The sequence below is a fragment of the Ovis aries genome, chromosome 7 (assembly GCF_016772045.2).
Source record: "Ovis aries strain OAR_USU_Benz2616 breed Rambouillet chromosome 7, ARS-UI_Ramb_v3.0, whole genome shotgun sequence".
NCBI lineage: Eukaryota > Metazoa > Chordata > Mammalia > Artiodactyla > Bovidae > Ovis > Ovis aries.
In genome coordinates this window covers 62,977,481-62,997,574 of record NC_056060.1, presented here as the reverse complement: position 1 = coordinate 62,997,574, position 20,094 = coordinate 62,977,481, and the positions used below count along the sequence as shown (strand labels likewise).

Here is a 20,094-nt window from a genome sequence, read left to right as displayed (position 1 = left end):
TCAGATCATGTCTGTTTCACCAAACTGTCATTGGTTATTTCTTCTCTCCTGAAAACACCAGAGGTGTTTAGTTCCTACTGATTACATTGCATTTTGCTCCTTCAACTTATGTCTAAGAACTGGGATATAAACCCAGAGGTTTGGAAACCAACCACAACTTTCCTCCCGACTGATCCAGAGATGATGTAGGTGGTGAAAAATACAGGTGCCTCATTTTTGGCAGCTGTTCCTGAGAAGGTGGCTAGAGAATGCTACACTCTTGGTAGAGTACAGAGGTTTTCTGCCTGCTGCTCCCGACTGTCTGGACCCAAGAGATGACAAGAAGGACTCAGATACTCCATAAGTGTTGTGAAGATAGATGGGACCAGAGTCTTGAACCATTGAACCAGAGTCTCAAACCATCAGGCAATTTCAGACTCTCTGGGTAAACAGATGCGTCAAAATGCCAACAAATAAACGATGACCACAAGAAAGTTCTAAGAAGGGCAGGAGAGGTACCACAGTTTGTAGACCAGCCTGGCTGGAGGCACTACAGAAGCGGGGACTTGGGCTGGACTTTGGGCCATGGCTAAGATGAAGAAACGGAAGGAGGGAGCATTTCAGGAAGGCGTTATAGTGGAGGGTGAGGGACTAATGTGTTCTCCATTCCACTAGAATGCAAGTTCTGTCAGCACAAGGACCTGATGTGACATGTTCACTATTCTATTCCCAGCATCCAGCACAGCTCCTGTCATAATGAAGGGTAAGATCTCAGTCACTGCCTTAGTCCACTGGGGCCCCGATAACAAATATAGTAGCGCCCTCTTATTGGTGGGGGAATATGTCCCAAGACCTCTTCAGTGAATTCCTGAAACCATGCATAGTACCAAATCCTGTATATACTGTTTTTCCCTCTACCCACACATCTGTGATAATATTTAACTTATAAATTAGGTACAATAAGAGATTAACAATAAGAATAAAATAGAACAATTATAACAGTGTAGTATAATGAAAGTTGTGTGAATATCATCTCTCAAAATATCTTATTTATGAATTTAATATAAATTTAGTTTTCCATCCCAGCTAAGCACGTATCACTCTGGGGTTGTAACTTTTACAGTTTGAGGTGTGATAGCAAACTAGCATGAATTTCTTTTTCTTCTTCTTCACAGTTTCATGATAGGTTTGTTCTTACCATACCACTTACCAATCTCAGCATAGGGGCCCCCCCGCCCCACCTCCTTTATTGAAAACCTTCACCTTTTCATTTAAAGGAAGCACTTTATGGCTTTTTTTGGCCTTATTCAAATTGTCAGAATCACTACTCTTGTGTTTTGGGACCTTTATTAAGTAGAAGAAGGGTAACTTGAACACAAGCACTGCAATACAGTTTATCTGATAGCTGAGGTGGCCACTAGGTGACTAACTGGTGGAGTAAGCTGGATGAAGGGAGGTCATGTCCCACGTGGGATGCAGCAGGATGGTATGAAATTTCATCACTCCACTCAGAGTAGCATGGAGGTTAGACTGTGTGAATTGTTTATTTCTGAAATCTTCCATTTAATATTTTTGGACTGCCATTCACTGTACATAACTGAAACCATGGAAAGCAAAGCTGTGAATAAGGGGATCTATGGTACCACAGACTGCTGCTGCTGTTTAGTTGCTAAGTCATTTCTGACTTTGGGACCCCATGGACTGTAGCTTGCCAGGTCCCTTTGTCCATGGGATTTCCCAGGCAAGAATACTGGAGTGGGTTGCCATTTCCTTCTCCAGGGCATCTTTCAGACCCAGGGATTAAACTGGTGTCTCCTGCACTGGCAGGTGGATTCTACCATTGAGCCACCTAGGAAGCCTGTACCAAAGACTAACTGGCTTATATACAACAGACATTTATTTCTTGTAGTTCTAGAGCCTGGAAAGTCCAAGATCAAGGTACTGGCGTGGTTGGGTCAGGGCCGATGTCATTTCTTTGTGTCCTCACATAGTAAAAGGGGCGAGGGACCTATCTGGACCCTCTTTTATAAGGGCACTAATACCATTCATGAGGGCTCCACCCTCAGGACCTAATCAACCCCAGAGGCCCCACCTCCTGACTAACACCATAACCTTTGGGAGTTAACATTTCATTCAACATGTGGATTTTTTTTGGGACACAAATGTTCGGGCCATAGAGTGAATTAACAGATGGCTGGATTTATTTAGTACCTTTACATGTCAGATGTATACGTGATGAATGAAAGTAGAACTTCATTCAGAAAAACTGTATTGGGTATGGAGGAAAACATAAACACTTTCAAGCTAGGAAAAAAAGATGTGCACACATCTCATTACCTTTAATTTTCCAGTATTTAAATTAGACCTTCTAACATTAAAAAACCAAAACTTTCCCCTGAAATTGGGCTCACCTTGCTCTTGGCCTGCATCATCAGCAGCTGGCAAGCTCTGCTGTTCTTCCGTTAGCGTCTAAAGCTACTAGACTGGGAATGGGACCAGGGCAGATGGGGAAATTGCTATGTGTCAGCGCAAGTCCTTGTGTGTAGCAAGTATGCCATGCATACTTGTGGAAACACGCTTAGCTATAGCAGCACTGTGATGATGCAAATTTCATGTAACTCTTTCCATAAAGATATACTTGCACATTTAGTGTTGCTAAATGTAATTTAATCTGAATACCTTATGTGTAGGAGACAAATCTGTAAATAAAAATATAGCTTAGACAATGTTTTTTGAGCACTTCTGATTGATGGCACTTCCCTTTTTATCAAGGATAAATGAGTAAAAAAGATGAGAACTTTCCTTGGTGGAGAAGATATCTTGTTTCGATACTGCAGGTGAAAGAGTGTGACAAAAGAAAGGAAGGCCCCATGCTGTATTCTTCAGGAGTAATTATTGCATTAAAAAATCATACCGTAGCTGTGTTATTTAATTGTAAAATTTGGCCCACTCATTCACATAATTATAGCATTCAACAGTAATACATAATTAAATTGCTTTTTAAATGCCACCTGATAGTTGAGTGGATTTGTAAGGAGGAGCAGAGCAAAATTTGTTAAACGTGTAAAATCTTCCATCTGACTGAATAGTAGTGAATGCATTTTAGTGTAAGTATATTAAAATGTACCTGAGATTTGTTTTCAATCAGGCATGGTGAGGCCAGCCCATCAGGAGATGACTGCCGTGAAAGACGAAGCTTTGACTCCCAGTTCCCTAGGAACAGGAGGCCTGCTCCACCGCACTGGGTCACATGAGGAAGCACCAGATTGGTCAGGCAAATTAAGGGGAAAGCATGGGCAAAACCTGGGTTTCCCTGGTGGCTCAGATGGTAAAGAATCAAGACCTGGGTTTGATCCCTGGGTTGGGAAGATCCCCTGCAGATGGGAATGGCTACCCACTCCAGTGTTCCTACCTGGAGAATCCCATGGACAGAAGAGCCTGGAGGGTTATGGTCCATGGGGTTGCAAAGACTTGGCCACGACTGAGTGACTAACACTTTCACTTTTCATGGGCAAAACCTATGGTGTGATTTTCATGAGGCAGGGGGAGCAGACTGACCAGGTTTGGTGCTGGCTAATTTGAATAATTTTAGTGGACTCTGGACTGTAGGGGCTGCCCTCGTTGTCTTGATGTCTGGCCCTGGGATGATTAGGGGCGAGGAATATTGCCTTCTGGAATGTAAAAGCCAGATAGAGGGAGTGGTTCAGGTTTGGGCTCTGGGTTGGTTGGTATAATTACCAAAGGTGTGCTTCCAGACTGAGGTGTTTACATTTTTAGAAGTTGGCTAGTCCTAGAAACAGTGTTTCTTTGGGACTAAAGCTTCCCTGGTGGCTCAGAGGTTAAAGCGTCTGCCTCCACTGTGGGAGACCTGGGTTCGATCCCTGGGTCAGGAAGATCCCCTGGAGAAGGAAATGGCAACCCACTCCAGTATTCTTGCCTGGAGAATCCCATGGACGGAGGAGCCTAGCAGGCTACAGTCCATGGGGTCGCAAAGAGTTGGACACGACTGAGCAACTTCACCTTCAATAAAGCCTCCAGATGTCAAACAATCGTAAAATACAGAAATTAAAAACATGATTAATACAGTAGGATTCAGAATATCTCCAGGAAGGTTTCAGGAAGTGTCTTATCCAGTGCCACTGATAAATGCTGCAGATATGCCTACAGACTTGACTTGGATGTGCTTCAGATTGAGATGTGATCACATTAAGGAACCATAGCATTTTGAGCAGAGAAGGCAATGGCACCCCACTCCAGTACTCTTGCCTGGAAAACCCCATGGATGGAGGAGTCTGGTAGGCTGTAGTCCATGGGGTTGCGAAGAGTCAGACACGACTGAGCGACTTCACTTTCACTTTTCACTTTCATGCATTGGAGAAGGAAATGGCAACCCACTCCAGTGTTCTTGCCTGGAGAATCCCAGGGACTGGGGAGCCTGGTGGGCTGCGCTCTATGGGGTTGCACAGAGTTGGACATGACTCAAGCGACTTAGCAGCAGCAGAAGCATCAGCAGCAGCATTTTGAAGGTCAGTGTGTATCAATTTCATGGCAATCCAATCATGGTGACAATTTCCCTCTGATAGTTTAAGTCAGAGGGTGTGATGGCTACTGTTATGTATCAACTTGACTGGGCCATAGGGTGCACAGACATTTGGTTAAACATTATTCTGGGTGTGTCTATGAGAGTGTTTCTGGAGGAATCAGTAGACAGGGTAAAGAAGGTTGCCCTACCCAATGTGGGTGGTGTCATACAATTAGCTGAAGGTCTGAATAGAACAAAAATGCTGACACTCCCACGAGTAACAGAGATCTCAGAAGAATCCTAAATCACCAAGAATCCAGACATTTATTGTGACTTATTTTCTCATTCAGTATTATCTAATTTTGTATCTGTAAATTTGGTCCCCAAGTTGTATAGGCGTCCCTGGATCTGCCTATAAGGCTGCCCTTCTGGGGCATGGCATGTGAGGGCCCAGCAAAGAGGTCGTCCAGAGATCTAGAGCTGGAGAAGGTCCAGACTGGGAGCTTACCACCTCTGAATTGCTGGCACCTTCTAATGCCTGCATTGCTGCTCCTTAGGGCATACAGGAAAAGTTGCTTTACATAGAAAGAACTCTTTGTGGCTCTGGTCTCGCTGCAGATTCAAGCGACTTTTGGGAGATCACCTTGGGCCTCTGAGCCTCAGTTTTCCCATTTGTAAAGTGGTATCAATACCTCCATTGTAGGCTCAGGTATGGGCCTTGTGAATTGTAAAGTTCTAGGCACATGGGAGGGAAGTATGATTATAATTGTGTTGCTACTTGTATTTCTGTTATCTTGCTGTTACTTGAAATATGCATAGACGTAGCATTTCAGTGACTAAAGAGCAAAGCTAATGTCCATCCTGATATGCAGTTGTTTGCTGTTTCATTCATTCTAATTTTTTATTGTGGCAGCTTTCCAGAATATCCAAAAAAACCACAGATTACTACAAGGAATGCCCATATAAATCCATAAATTGGCTTCAAATTATTATCAACTCTGAAATAATGCCATTTGTAGCAACATGGATGGACCTAGAGATTATTACACTAAGTGAAGTAAGTCAGACAGAGACAAACATCGTATGATATCACTTGTATGTAAAATCTGAAAAAAATGGTGCAAATGAATTTATTTAAAAAACAGAAATAGACTCACATAGATAACAAATTTATGGTTACCAAAGGGGAAAGGAGGGGCAGGGATAAATTTGGAATTTGGAATTATCAGATACGGACTATATATAAAACAGATAAACAACAAGGACCTACTACTGTAGAGTGCAGGGAACTATATTCAATATCTTATAGTAACCTATAATGGAAGATAATCTGAAAAAGTATATATATACACATACATATATATCTGAATCACTTTGCTATATACTTGAAATGTAAATCAACTATACTTCAATAAAAAATTAAAATTTAGAAAATATTATCAACTCATAGCCAATCTTGTGTCACCAACACTCCTACCTACTTGCCACTTGTAATATTTGCAAGCAAATCCAAATGATTTCAACTGTAAGAATATCAGTATGTATTTTTAAATTTTAAGAGCCCTTAAAATTATATTAATGTCAATACTATTATTCTACCTGGCTCATTCCCCCCAAAACTTAAATTTTTTCTTCCAATTTGCTTAGTAAACTAAAATTTAATATCATATATTCTCTCCCATCTCACTCCATGGTGCATAATCTACATTATATCTGAATGTAAATAAAATTCAGCTGGTAGGCATTTTCCTAGAGTTATCTCTTAAGTCTAATGCTGTGAGACTCCTCAACGGAGGAGTCAGTTTGAATTAAACTCTCATCTTCAATTAGTCATGTGACCTTAAGCAGGTACGCCACTTTACACTAAACTTCAGTTTTCTTTTATGTAAAATGGGGATACTAACACTCTCTTTACAAAGTTATTGTAAGGAGTCTGTCTCTGAGATACCATAAGTACAACTAAAATGCTCAACAAGTGTTAGCTGTTACTGTTATCACAGTCTCTCCATACTTTTTCTTATTGAATCCTCTCTTCTGGAAGTAATTTGGTGGAGAGATGTAAATAACTGATGGTCAGTTCAGTTCAGTTGCTCAGTTGTGTCTGACTCTTTGTGACCCCATGAATCGCAGCACGCCAGGCCTCCCTGTCCATCACCAACTCCTGGAGTTCACCCAGACTCACATCCATCGAGTCAGTGATGCCATCCAGCCATCTCATCCTCGGTCATCCCCTTCTCCTCCTGCACCCAATCCCTCCCAGCATCAGAGTCTTTTCCAATGAGTCAACTCTTCGCATGAGGTGGCCAAAATACTGGAGTTTCAGCTTCAGCATCATTCCTTCCAAAGAAATCCCAGGGCTGATCTCCTTCAGAATGTACTGGTTGGATCTCCTTGCAGTCCAAGGGACTCTCAAGAGTCTACTCCAATACCACTGTTCAAAAGCATCAACTCTTTGGCGCTAAGCCTTCTTCACAGTCCAACTCTCACATCTATACATGACCACAGGAAAAACCATAGCCTTGACTAGACGGACCTTAGTCGGCAAAGTAATGTCTCTGCTTTTGAATATACTATCTAGGTTGGTCATAACTTTTCTTCCAAGGAGTAAGCGTCTTTGAATTTCATGGTTGCAATCACCATCTGCAGTGATTTGGGAGCCCCTCAAAAATAAAGTCTGATACTGTTTCCACTGTTTCCCCATCTATATCCCATGAAGTGATGGGACCGGATGCCATGATCTTCGTTTTCTGAATGTTGAGCTTTAGGCCAACTATTTCCCTCTCCACTTTCACTTTCATCAAGAGGCTTTTTAGTTCCTCTTCACTTTCTGCCATAAGGGTGGTGTCATCTGCATATCTGAGGTTATGGATATTTGTCCCGGCAATCTTGATTCCAGCTTGTGTTTCTTCCAGTCCAGCATTTCTCATGATGTACTCTGCATAGAAGTTAAATAAGCAGGGTGACAATATACAGCCTTGACGTACTCCTTTTCCTATTTGGAACCAGTCTGTTGTTCCATGTCCAGTTCTAACTGTTGCTTCCTGACCTGCATACAGATTTCTCAAGAGGCAGGTCAGGTGGTCTGGTATTCCCATCTCTTTCAGAATTTTCCACAGTTTATTGTGATCCACACAGTCAAAGACTTCGTCATAGTCAATAAAGCAGAAATAGATGTTTTTCTGGAACTCTCTTGCTTTTTCCATGATCCAGCAGATGTTGGCAATTTGATCTCTGGTTCCTCTGCCTTTTCTAAAACCAGCTTGAACATCAGGAAGTTCACGGTTCATGTATTGCTGAAGCCTGGCTTGGAGAATTTTGAGCATTACTTTACTAGCATGTGAGATGAGTGCAATTGTGCAGTAGTTTGAGCATTCTTTGGCATTGACTTTCTTTGGGATTGGAATGAAACTGACCTTTCCAGTCCTGTGGCCACTGCTGAGTTTTCCAAATTTGCTGGCATATTGAGTGCAGCACTTTCACAGCATCATCTTTCAGGATTTGAAACAGCTCAACTGGAATTCCATCACCTCCACTAGCTTTGTTCGTAGCGATGCTTTCCCGGCTCCACTTGACTTCACATTCCAGGATGTCTGGCTTTAGATAAGTGATCACACCATCATGATTATGTGGGTTGTGAAAATCTTTTTTGTACGGTTCTTCTGTGTATTATTGCCACCTCTTCTTAATATCTTCTGCTTCTGTTAGGTCCATACCATTTCTGTCCTTTATCAAGCCCATCTTTGCCCGAAATGTTCCCTTGGTATCTCTAATTTTCTTGAAGAGATCTCTAGTCTTTCCCATTCTGTTCTTTTCCTCTATTTCTTTGCATTGATCACTAAAGAAGGCGTTCTTATCTCTTCTTGCTATTCTCTGGAACTCTGCATTCAGATGCTTATATCTTTCCTTTTCTCCTTTGCTTTTCGCCTCTCTTCTTTTCACAGCTATTTGTAAGGCCTCCCCAGACAGCCATTTTGCTTTTTTGCATTTCTTTTCCATGGGGATGGTCTTGATCCCTGTCTCCTGTACAGTGTCACGAACCTCATTCCATAGTTCATCAGGCACTCTATCTATCAGATCTAGGCCCTTATATCTATTTCTCACTTCCACTGTATAATCATAAGGGATTTGATTTAGGTCATACCTGAATGGTCTAGCAGTTTTCCCTACTTTCTTCAATTTTAGTCTGAATTTGGTAATAAGGAGTTAATGATCTGAGCCACAGTCAGCTCCTGGTCTTGTTTTTGTTGATTGTATAGAGCTTCTCCATCTTTGGCTGCAAAAACCTTAGTTAAAAGGCCCAGAAGGCCCAAGGGGGAGGAGCTAATGAAGGAGGCGAGCCTTCCAGGCATTTTGCCACCTGGGCAGTAGGTATAAGCCCAACCCATGCTGTGTGTAGATGAGGTTCACTTGTGTCTCAGAGACTGGGGCCCACAGAGATCCAGAACTTCAGGACTTCACAGTTCTGTGTAAGCTTGATAAGGGAGCTGGAGGCCCAGAGTGCAGGTAGGAGAAATGGGGTAGGTGGCGAATGCTGGAGGCTGCCTGTTTTCTGTTTTTCCTCTTTGGTTTTGAAAGTTTATATGAAGGTGATGTAAACTTTCAAAACCAAAAAGGAAAAACAGACAACAGGCAGCCTCCATGAAGGTGATATGTTAAAAAGATGGCCTTGTGGTTATTGAAACCCCAAGCAAAGAGGGCCCAGCCTGTTGTGGGCTTGAGATAAAATAATAGTGACCCATACAAAGACCCCTCAGTTTCCTCAAGAGCAAAAATAACTGAAAGATTGACTATAAGTCCTATTGGCCTGGCGGATCTTTTGTTAAGATGCTCTGAATAATCCTTGTTTAGAGGCCAGCTCTGTTTGAACTCAGCCAAGTGTCCTAGCTGACACCCAGTGAGTGGCATGTCACATGGCCCAGGATTATGGAGCTCTCGACACTGGCAGTCTGCACTGATTTTCCCAGACGGGCTGGCTGTGGAAAGGTGTAGAGTTCCAAAGACTTGTCTGGACCAGGACCCCAGATCAGCAGCCAGAAATGTAAGTAGGAGGTGCCTCACAGGCTGTCTTATCTTTCAATTAGCAGGGCTTTTATTTCTTCAGTCAGACTACAGATATAGCAGAACATTTATTTTGATTCTTTGAAGGAAGCACTCGATTTAGGATTAATTGAGGAATTTTTATCTAACTTAAAAGTATGACATTATTTAATTAGAACATGTATTTGATAAATGAAATACATTTATTTCCATTAAATAAATGTGGCACTTGTTAAAAGAAAGTTAACTTTGCCTTATTGATTGTTTTAAAAAGAGTGTGTGTTTCACTTTGTAAGAGTGTAGAGAGAAAGCAGCTACATTTCCTGCATTGTTGGTGATTCTTATTTCTTAACTTCGGGTATATGTGTTTCAGGCTACCTTCTAGGGAGACTCAGAGACTTAGATTTATGCTCCTTAGTTATTTTGTTGACAGATTTTTTTATTTCTTTGCTGTTGACTCCAGGGTCAAATTTGGCCTTTCTTTTTTTTTTTTTTTCATTCTGGTTCAGATTATGTGACTTGCTTCCTTCAATTGTCTGGTTTTTTTGATTGTTTCTCCAGTCTTGGTTTAGGTCAATGTTCCAACATTCCAAAGTGGGATCTAAATTATGATTTTGCATTATTGCTCTGGTTTCTTTCTGGTCTTTGACTTTGTATCACGCCCTACCTTCACTACTGATAGCATTAGACTGCGGTTTTGGTTTTTCTGATCTGAAACTTAGGATGACATTATATTGTTAGAATGAGTGTGTTACTGAGATTTTCAAGTGTTTTGAAACTTGGAACATTTCCTCTAACATGTTATTTTGTGTTTGTGAAATTTTTGTTTATGGTTGAAATTTGACTGCAAAGGCCGGGACATTCTGCTTGATGACGATTATTAATGAAGTTGATAGAATTAGTTCAGAGGACTTTGTGTTTATTAATACAGAATCCAGAAATAAGCTGTGGGGGACTGCTGAAATAAAATAGAACTTGCCTTCTTGGCTGAATGAGGGAAGTATTTGCATAAACTCTTCCTCTTTTAAGAGGAGAATCATGGGGTACTAGGCTGGAAGGCAATTAGGAGGTTGAAGGGCCTCAGATTGCGTGGCTTGAAAACAGAAACTTAGCCAGGCTTCCTTTTAGGTCATTATTTTGTAACTCCATGGAGTTAAGGTTCTGTGTCAGGGGAATTGCCTGGCAGTCCAGTGATAACACTCTGTACTTCCACTGCTGAGGGCCTGGTTCAATCCTTAACTGGGGGACTAAGACCCCACAAGGCATGTGGCCAAAAAAACCCCCCAAAAGATGTTTTGTTGGACCATGAAAAAGTGGTTTTCCTGAAAGTAAAGTGAGGAGATTTGCTATCATATAGAAAGGCAGAATATGAGGACTGTCTATTCACCATAAAGTATCTTCTTCCCAACCAGAAATTAACATTCTACTTGGTGATTTCCCCAACTCCTCAATCATTCAGTTCAGTTCAGTCGCTTAGTCGTGTCTGACTCTTTATGACCCCATGAACTGCAGCATGCCAGGCCTCCCTGTCCAACACCAACTCCCGGAGTCCATCCAAACCCTTGTCCATCAAGTTGGTGATACCATCCAACCATCTCATCCTCTGTTGTCCCCTTCTCCTCCTGCCTTCAATCTTTCCCAGCATCAGGGTATTTTCCAATGAGTCAACTCTTTGCATCAGGTGGCCAAAGTATTGGAGTTTCAGCTTCAACATCAGACCTTCCAATGAACACCCAGGACTGATCTCCTTTAGGATGGACTGGTTGGACCTCCTTGCAGTCCAAGGGACTCTCAAGAGTCTTCTCCAACACCACAGTTCAAAAGCACCAATTCTTCTGTGCTCAGCTTTCTTTATAGTCCAACTCTCACATCCATACATGACTACTGGAAAAACCATAGCTTTGACTAGATGGACCTTTGTTGACAAAGTAATGTCTCTGCTTTTGAATATGCTGTCTAGGTTGGGCATAACTTTCCTTACAAGGAGTAAGCGTCTTTTAATTTCATGGCTACAATCACCATCTGCAGTGATTTTGGAGCCCCAAAAAATAAAGTCTGACACTGTTTCCGTTGTTTCCCCATCTATTTGCCATGAAATGATGGGACCAGATGCCATTATCTTAGTTTTCTGCATGTTGAACTTTAAGCCAACTTTTTCACTCTCCTCTTTCACTTCATCAAGCGTCTCTTTAGTTCTTCTTCGCTTTCTGCCATAATGGTGGTGTCATCTGCATATCTGAGGTTATTAATATTTCTCCCAGCAATCTTGATTCCAGCTTGTGCTTTCTCCAGTCCAGCGTTTCTTATGATGTACTCTGCACAGAAGCTAAATAAGCAGGGTGACAATATACAGCCTTGACGTACTCCTTTTCCTATTTGGAACCAGTCTGTTGTTCCATGTCCAGTTCTAACTGTTGCTTCCTGACCTGCATACAGATTTCTCAGGAGGCAGGTTAGATGGTCTGGTATTCCCATCTCTTTCAAAATTTTCCACAGTTTATTGTGATCCACCCAGTCAAAGGCTTTGGCATAGTCAATAAAGCAGAAATAGATGTTTTTCTGGAACTCTCTTGCTTTTTCCATGATCCAGCAGATGTTGGCAATTTGATCTCTGGTTCCTCTGCCTTTTCTAAAACCAGCTTGAACATCTGGAAGTTCGTGGTTCACATATTGCTGAAGCCTGGCTTGGAGAATCTTGAGCATTACTTTACTAGTGTGTGAGATGAATGCAATTGTGCTGTAGTTTGAGCATTCTTTGGCATTGCCTTTCCTTGGGATTGGAATGAAAACTGAGCTTTTCCAGTCCTGTGACCACTGCTGAGTTTTCCAAATTTGCTGGCATATTGAGTGCAGCACTTTCACAGCATCATCTTTCAGGATTTGAAATAGCTCAACTGGAATTCTATCACCTCCACTAGCTTTGTTTGTAGTGATGCTTCCTAAGGCCCACTTGATTTCACCTTCTAGGATATCTGGCTCTAGGTGAGTGATCACACCATCGTGATTATCTTGGTTGTGAAGATCTTTTTGTACAGTTCTTCTGTGTATTCTTGTTTCCTCTTCTTAATATTTTCTGCTTCTGTTAGGTCCCTACCATTAAGAAACAAAAAACAAAGAAAACTCAAACAAACAAAACCAAATTGACTGATTTTTAAAATTTAAAACTCATTGAAGAAAATGTGAGAAAAGCACATGCAAAGAAGAGGGAAAAAATCAATTATAGCTATATCAAAACACTGCTACTATTTTAGGTGTCAATACCGTGAAAAAAATGGTTTCCCTGTTGTGGAAAGTATGGAAAATATCTGGATTTTTTCATTTAAGATTTTCATGTTAGCACTGTTTGTTGTTGATAGAGATAGTAGATATAGTGGCTTAAAGCAGACACCCTGGCACTAAGGTGGCCAGGTTCAAATCATAATCCACATGTGAGCTCTGCCTCAATTTTATCATCTGTAAAATGGTGATAATGATAGTCAGCTCACAGGTTAAATATTTGTGGAAAGGACTTAGAACATGTTTGTTATTGTCTTCAAAATAGTTTATTATTATAATATTAATGTATGCATATAGTAGAAAGTTTATAAGATACAGAAAAGCAGAAGAAATAAAAATCACCCATTATTCTAAAACCCAGAGAAAACCACCAATGTTAACATCTTATTTTTTTTTAATGCATTTTTCTCTTACATAGTTGACCTTGTATTTCCAATTTATATTCTGATCACAACATCAGCATTTTATATGCTCTTTGTAAACATAATTTGAAAAAACTATATACGTCAGCTTGTGTAACAATATTTTATGTAACCTTTCCTCAAAGTTTGACATGTGGATGGCTATCTCTGTTCCCCCTACCCATTTTAAATAGAAGCAATCATAAATTAGCCTTGGTTAGAATACTCTGGAACCTGAGCCTTCCCTGGCCCATCTAGAGCCTGCAGTTGTTTCTTCTGTAACCAGGATGAAATCAGATCCAATCCACAAGCCAGTTAACTCAGATTTGACTGTTATATGAATGAATACGTGAGATATATCTTTGTAGAGTCTTGTCTTATTAAGTATTAGAGGTTATTTCCTTAGATCTGAGTCCCAGAAATGGAAGAGCAGAGTCAAAGGATGAGAAATGTTTTTGATAAGAGTCATACTGACTTAAACTTGTGGCAACCGTGAATGAGCCTTCCTCAGTTTCTGTAACCCCGTGTACCACTCTCCAGATCTGGGTTGCCTGTCAGATCTGAAATACTGGGGAAATTGTCATGGGTGCCAAAACAATGGAACAGAGTTAATCCTAATTAAGATCATCACTCTGGCTTCTCCTTCTCACTCCTCCAGGGCCCACCCTTCTTCCTTCATAGCCTTTCCCCCTTCCAGCTTTCTCTAATTCCCTTGTGTAGCCTTCCTCTTCTCCACCTGTGGGAAGTCATAAAATTAAATTGTTCCCATTTAGAAGTTAGTGATCTTTGCAGCTGTAAGTATTATCCCCCAGCTGGGTACTTGCTGGGTACCCCCAGCTGGGAGCTTTTTATAAAGGGTTCGTGGAACATAGGAACCCACAGGATGGCGCTAGATGGTGAAATTTAGGGCTCTGTAATACACAGGGTGGGGGGAATTTTGGTCGGGGCCCCTCAACTTACATGATAGATCACATCCAAGATATAAAGCCCATTCTGGGGATGGGGTGAAGTCAAGGCCAGTTTCTGAGTAGCCTTCATTTCCTCACTGCCAAAACATCAATTGCTACAGCAGAAACATCTTTTCCTAAAGGTGAAGTACATCTCTTGGAAAACCTATCAAGGGGAGATTTTTACTGAATTGGATATAATAAAAGACTTGTCAGCAGGATATGCAGATTCTTTACATAAAATATAGCTTTATGATACTAGGGAAGGGCTCCTTTTATAGCTTTTTAATCATGTGGTTGAAATTGCCAAAGGTGTGGAGAGCCTTTGCTCATGTGTCTATAGCCAGTGATCTGATTAAATTGCATGTCCCTGGCACAGCAGATCCAGGTACTTCTGAGTGGGACCGAGGCCCTGATTTCTGTGACCTGAACCCTGAGCTGTAGAAGGTGGGTTTCTTGCTGAACTCTGTTCTCAGCAAGGTCTCAGGTGGCAAGGAATTGTAGACTCATACATCTCTGATGGACCAAAAAGCCAAAGAAAGAGTTGAAGAATGCGCCAGAGAGAAGAGGGTGACAGTGGGTTACCCTAGATGATGCCCTCGTTTTAGGGATGGACAAGGATGGGGACAGGCACGTTATGAGAGAGAACTTAAAAGGTGAGGTTTACCTGCGATGTCCTGAAGGAAGGAGGAGAGGGAGAAATGGAAAGCTTAGCTGGTGGAGCATTCTCAAGAAGCTCTTGATCATGGCCAGGTGGGAGGGTGGTCTTGAAATGGCGGGAACCAGCTGCAGCCGGCCAGATGCCAGTCTCCCCTTCCTCCCTAAAAGAAAATGCATCAGTCTCATAGTGGCTCTTTCCTTATCAGAGTCTTATCTGTTCCTTTGTAGCCCGATCCGGCCTGAAGATGACATTGCTGGCTTCTGTGGTGTCCTGCTCCCGTGCCCGGCTCTTCACCTGCTTCCTCAGGCTGGGCTCTCAGCAGGCCAGCCCCCTGCAGCTGCACACAGGGGCCAGCCTCACAGCCAAGAGCCACTATGAGGTGCTGGTGCTGGGTGGGGGCAGTGGTGGGATCAGCATGGCTGCCCGCATGAAGAGGAAAGTGGGCGCAGAGAATGTGGCCATCGTTGAGCCCAGCGAGGTAAGTCTTCCCCTTATGAGTGTGTGTGTGTGTGTGTGTGTGTGTGTGTGTGTGTGTGTTGTGCACATGCACGTGCGGGTTAGGGGCTGAGGTGGGGATGACTGTCATGCCCTGGGCCTCCATGTTCCCAGGTTCATGCTTCTCTTTCTGGGCATAAAAAGCAGGTCGTCCAGAAGGATTGGGAGAAGGTGGGGGGAGGGAGAGAGCAAGGACAGATCTCTTGGCTTCTTATGATCTCCTCTGTGTTAGTTTCTTAGAAGTGCCATAACAAATGACCATAAACAGTGTGGCTTAAGACAGATAATTTATCCTCTCACAGTTCTGGAGGCTGGAAGTGCAAAACCAAGGTGTTAGCTGGGCCATGGTTCCTCTAAAGGCTGTTCAGGGCAAGGGGAGGCTGTGCCGTGCCTCTCTCCTAGCTTCTGCGGTTGTGGACAGTCCTTGGTGTTCCTCGGCTGGTTGCGCATCACCTTGGTCTCTGCCCCTGTCTTCACATGGCCTTCTCTGTGTGCCGCTAGTGTCAGCACAAGACCTTTCTACAAGGACGTCAGTCATTGGATTAGATTTTAGAGACAATCCAATGGATAAACATTAGAGAGTTGAGGACACTCTAATCCAGTATGCGTGTGTGCTAAGTCGTTTCAGTCGTGTCTGACTCTTTGTGACCCTACGGACTGTAGCCTACCAGACTCCTCTGCCCATGGGTCTTGCCAGGCAAGAATATTGGAGTGGGTTGCTGTGCTCTCCTCCACGGGATCTTCTGGATCCAGGGATCGAATCTGTGTCTCCTACATCTCCTGGCAGGCAGGTTCTTTACTGCTAGGGCCCCCTGCTGCTGCTGCTGCTAAGTCACGTCAGTCGTGTCCAACTCTGTGCGACCCCATAGACGGCAGCCCACCAGGCTCCTCTGTCCCTGAGATTCTCCAGGCAAGAACACTGGAGTGGGTTGCCATTTCCTTCTCTAATGCATGAAAGTGAGAAGTGAAAGTGAAGTCGCTCAGTCATGTCCGACTCTTAGCGACCCCATGGACTGTAGCCTATCAGGCTCCTCCGTCCATGGGATTTTCCAGGCAAGAGTACTGGAGTGGGGTGCCATTGCCTTCTCCGAGGGCCCCCTGGGCGTGCCCTAATCCAGTATGACCTCATCTTAAATTGATTACATCTGTAAAGACCCTATTTCCAAATAAGGTCCCGATCACAGGTCACAGGGTTTGGATGTCAGCATATATTTTGAAGAGAGACAGTTCAATTCACATCACCCTCCACCTTCAATCTCATGTCCAGAGGAAAATCGGTGGTCATTGCACTTTCCTTTCCCTGTTCCAGTCTGGAGAAAAGATGATGAGTTGATGGGTGGGGAGGCCTCTGAAAATGTGTCAGTAAGTTTGAGAAATTTAAGTGTAAGGGATTATAAACAGATTATGAAACAGAAAAAGGTAGCAGACACCAAAAGGGAAGTTGGGAAGTATTTGTAAGGCACTAACATTTTAAGGTTGTCCAGAGCTTCAGAAACCCACTCCAGTACTCTTGCCTGGAAAATCCCATGGACGGAGGAGCCTGGTGGGCTGCCGTCTATGGGGTTGTGCAGAGTCGGACACGACTGAAGTGACTTAGCAGCAGCAGCAGAGCTTCAGAAGAATAGTCAAGATTTTTGACAGTTTGCCTAATATTTCCTAAGGAACCAGACATGCACCAGTGGGGAGTTGTATCTTTGGGAGGAAAAATCAAAATGGACCTGATGCCTTTTTAGTGGAGCGAGTGGGGCAAGAAAGGCATACTTCTTTTCAGCAAGTCTTTCCTGTACCAAATGAGGCTGCCCAGGGCTTTGCTATATTCTCTGATTGGTATGCTGTGATCTGCGGGGAGATGGTAGGGCACTCTCTGTCAATTTCCCCCTTTTTTAAATAGAAGAGCTCAGTTTAAGTTTCAGCTCTCCCTACCTTTTGAAAAATTATTTTTAAAAATTTTATTCATTTACTTTTGGCTGTGCTGGGTCTTTGTTGCTGCACGCTGGCTTTCTCTGGTTGCGGGGAGTGGGGCCGCTCTCTAGTTGCCGTGCAAGGGCTTCTCACTGCCGTGACTTCTCTTAGTGCAGAGCACAGGCTCTGGGGTGCCCAGGCCTCTGTAGCTGTGGCACGTGGACTCAATAGTATGGCTCCTAGGCTTAGTTGCTCTGAGGCACGTGGGATACCAACCTGTGCATCCTATATTGGCAGGTGGATTCTTTACCACTGAGCCACCGTGGAAGCCCCAATTTCCTTTTTAAAGTGACTTTAATTCAGGGACAACATTTAAAATGACAGTGGTCTGAGAGCTGTATTAGGTGGCCTCTGGTGGATTGTAGTTATCCCACGGAAGGTCTCTCGTGGGTCTACTCTTTGTAATGCGACAGGCTCCCCTGAGGCACTGGACACAATTCAAGAGATGGAGTCTGCCTTGCTTCGTGAGGATGTGCATGACAGGGCTTCTGAGAGGAGCTGCCTGTGGCTCAGGTGTTTGGTACTTTCCTTCCTGTGTCTGGTTTAGGGATTGCTGGAGCTCATGCTTGTTGGCAGTCTAAAAAAATGATCCGAGCTTGTATTTTCATTCCCTTTTCTGTTCAAGATGGACTTGACATCATTGAGCTCTCACAGCTGGTGATCTCTGCCCCCATTTGATCCTATGCGTTATGGCTGTAGGGAGATTGCAAAGCTGTTCCTATGTCCTCTTCACTCTCTGGGGCTGCTGGCAATTCTGTCTGGCCAGTTTGAGGCATTTTGATAATGTTGAAATCTCTTGGTCCTCCAGTCTGCTCCGTGGATACATGGGAATTCTCAGAGGCCATTAAACCAATCTGCCCTTTGACCCTGAGTCTAGGGCTTTCATAACTAACTGAGATCAAGAGTGGACCATCTAAAGCAAGAGAACTCCAGAAAATACTGAAAGTTTGGGTATCAGGAGGTAGGATCTGATGCCTCCTGGCTTTGGGTGTAAAAGCCTCTGAGAAAGGAGAAGAGGGCCCCCAAGGACTGACTGGGGATATCTGCTGTCCTCCTCATGGGCTTGGGAAACACAGGGGGAAGTTAATGAAGTTCTGAGCATCCCCAAAGTGGCAGAAAACTTTTCAGACTTGCCTCACAAACTTCTGAGTAACCATGTTTAGCCTTCTGGACTTAATTTTTCTTTGTATCTATATACAGGAAATGGACTCATAATATGTGTGTGTATGTGCTAAGTGCTAAGTCACTTCAGTTGAGTCTGACTCTGTGTGACCCCGTGGGCTGTAGCCTGCCATCCTCCTCTGTCCATGGGATTCTCCAGGCAAGAATACTGGAGTGGGTTGCCATGCCCTCCTCCAGGCGATCGCCCCAACCCAGGGATCGAACCCACATCTCTTACGTCTCCTGCACTGGCAGGCAGGTGCTTTACCACTAGCGCCACCTGGGAAGCCCGGGTGTGTATGTATGCTTGTTTATGTAGCATGTGGGCTTTCCAGGTGGCTCGGCGGTAAAGAATACACCTGCCAATGCAGAAGGCACAAGTTTGGTCCCTGGGTTGGGAAGACCCAGTGAAGAAGGAAATGGCAACCCATTCCAGTATTCCTGCCTGGAGAATTCCATGGACAGAGGAGCCTGGCCGGCTACAGTCCACGGGGTTGCAAAAGATTTGGATGTGATTTAGTGACTAACGCAACAAATATAGCATGTACATGTTAAACACCAGATCTACTTTGTGTTAGTCGTTCAGTCGTGTCTGACTCTTTGTGACACCATGTTCTGTCCATGGAATTCTCTAGGTAAGAATACTGAAGTGGGTTGCCATTCCCTTCTGCATCAGATCTTCCTGACCCAGGGATCTAATCAAGGTCTCCTGCATTGCAGACAGATTCTTTACCATCTGAGCTACCTTACCTACAAAAGAATTCAGCTAAGATCAGCAAAAAAAATCATAAACTATCTTTAGTGACCACTGTATTATCTATTGCTTAAAGTGGATTTAAAGTTACTGCCCTTCAGAATTTAACATAGTAGGAAACACCAGTGGAGTTGGTGGGGAAGACTAACCTTTTGGAGACTTCTCCGTGATGCTTCAAGGGTCAGGAGGGAGGAATTGGGAGAGTCTAGCTCATGTACCTTTACCTATGACTCTTTCGATCAGCCTCACATTGTAATGAATCTCCAAATACTTTTGTTTTTTAGACACATTTCTACCAGCCCATCTGGACCCTGGTGGGTGCTGGTGCCAAACCATTATCCTCATCTGGCCGTCCCACAGCAAAGGTGATTCCATCTGGTGTGGAGTGGATCAAAGCTAGGGTGGTTGATCTGAATCCAGACAAGAACTGCATCCACACAGATGATGACAAGAAGGTAACCACTGGGGTCCTTTGGCTTTTGTTAACCTGAGGGTTTATACTGAATGCACATTGTATCAAAACGGGCAGCTTCATGGTGAGAGGGTGGGGTATCTGTGTGTGTGTGGGTGTGTGTTTGCTAAATACTGCGTGAGATGGGACGGGTGTGGGCAAAGGAGGACGGGATAGATGGAAGGACTGAGTGAAAGCTGAATTAATAAATGAACAATGAAGACGAGTTGAAAACCAGTGTTTGCCCTGTTGCTTACTATAGTATCATGTACCTGAATTCTTATTGAACAGACACTATTGCTCTGTGTTAAAATACCAGGTACCTCCCTCCTTTTTCCTTTGAAGCAGTGGGCTTCTGCACCTGACAGATGGCCTTGCAGAGGAAGGGGATGTTGGAGAGTATCCGTCTCGGTCACACTAGTGGGTGCTGTGCCGTATGACTGCGGTT

General features: G+C 43.4%; 1 protein-coding gene across 1 annotated transcript in view; it reads left to right on the top strand.

Annotated features, from left to right (window-relative positions):
* The window catches only part of SQOR (sulfide quinone oxidoreductase), a 53,926-nt gene that overhangs the window by 8,676 nt on the left and 25,156 nt on the right, over positions 1-20,094 (top strand). Inside the window, 2 exon segments of the mRNA XM_004010645.6 lie at positions 15,051-15,301; positions 19,480-19,650. Of these exon segments, the coding sequence (XP_004010694.2) occupies positions 15,068-15,301; positions 19,480-19,650 (405 nt within the window). The 5' untranslated portion in view covers positions 15,051-15,067.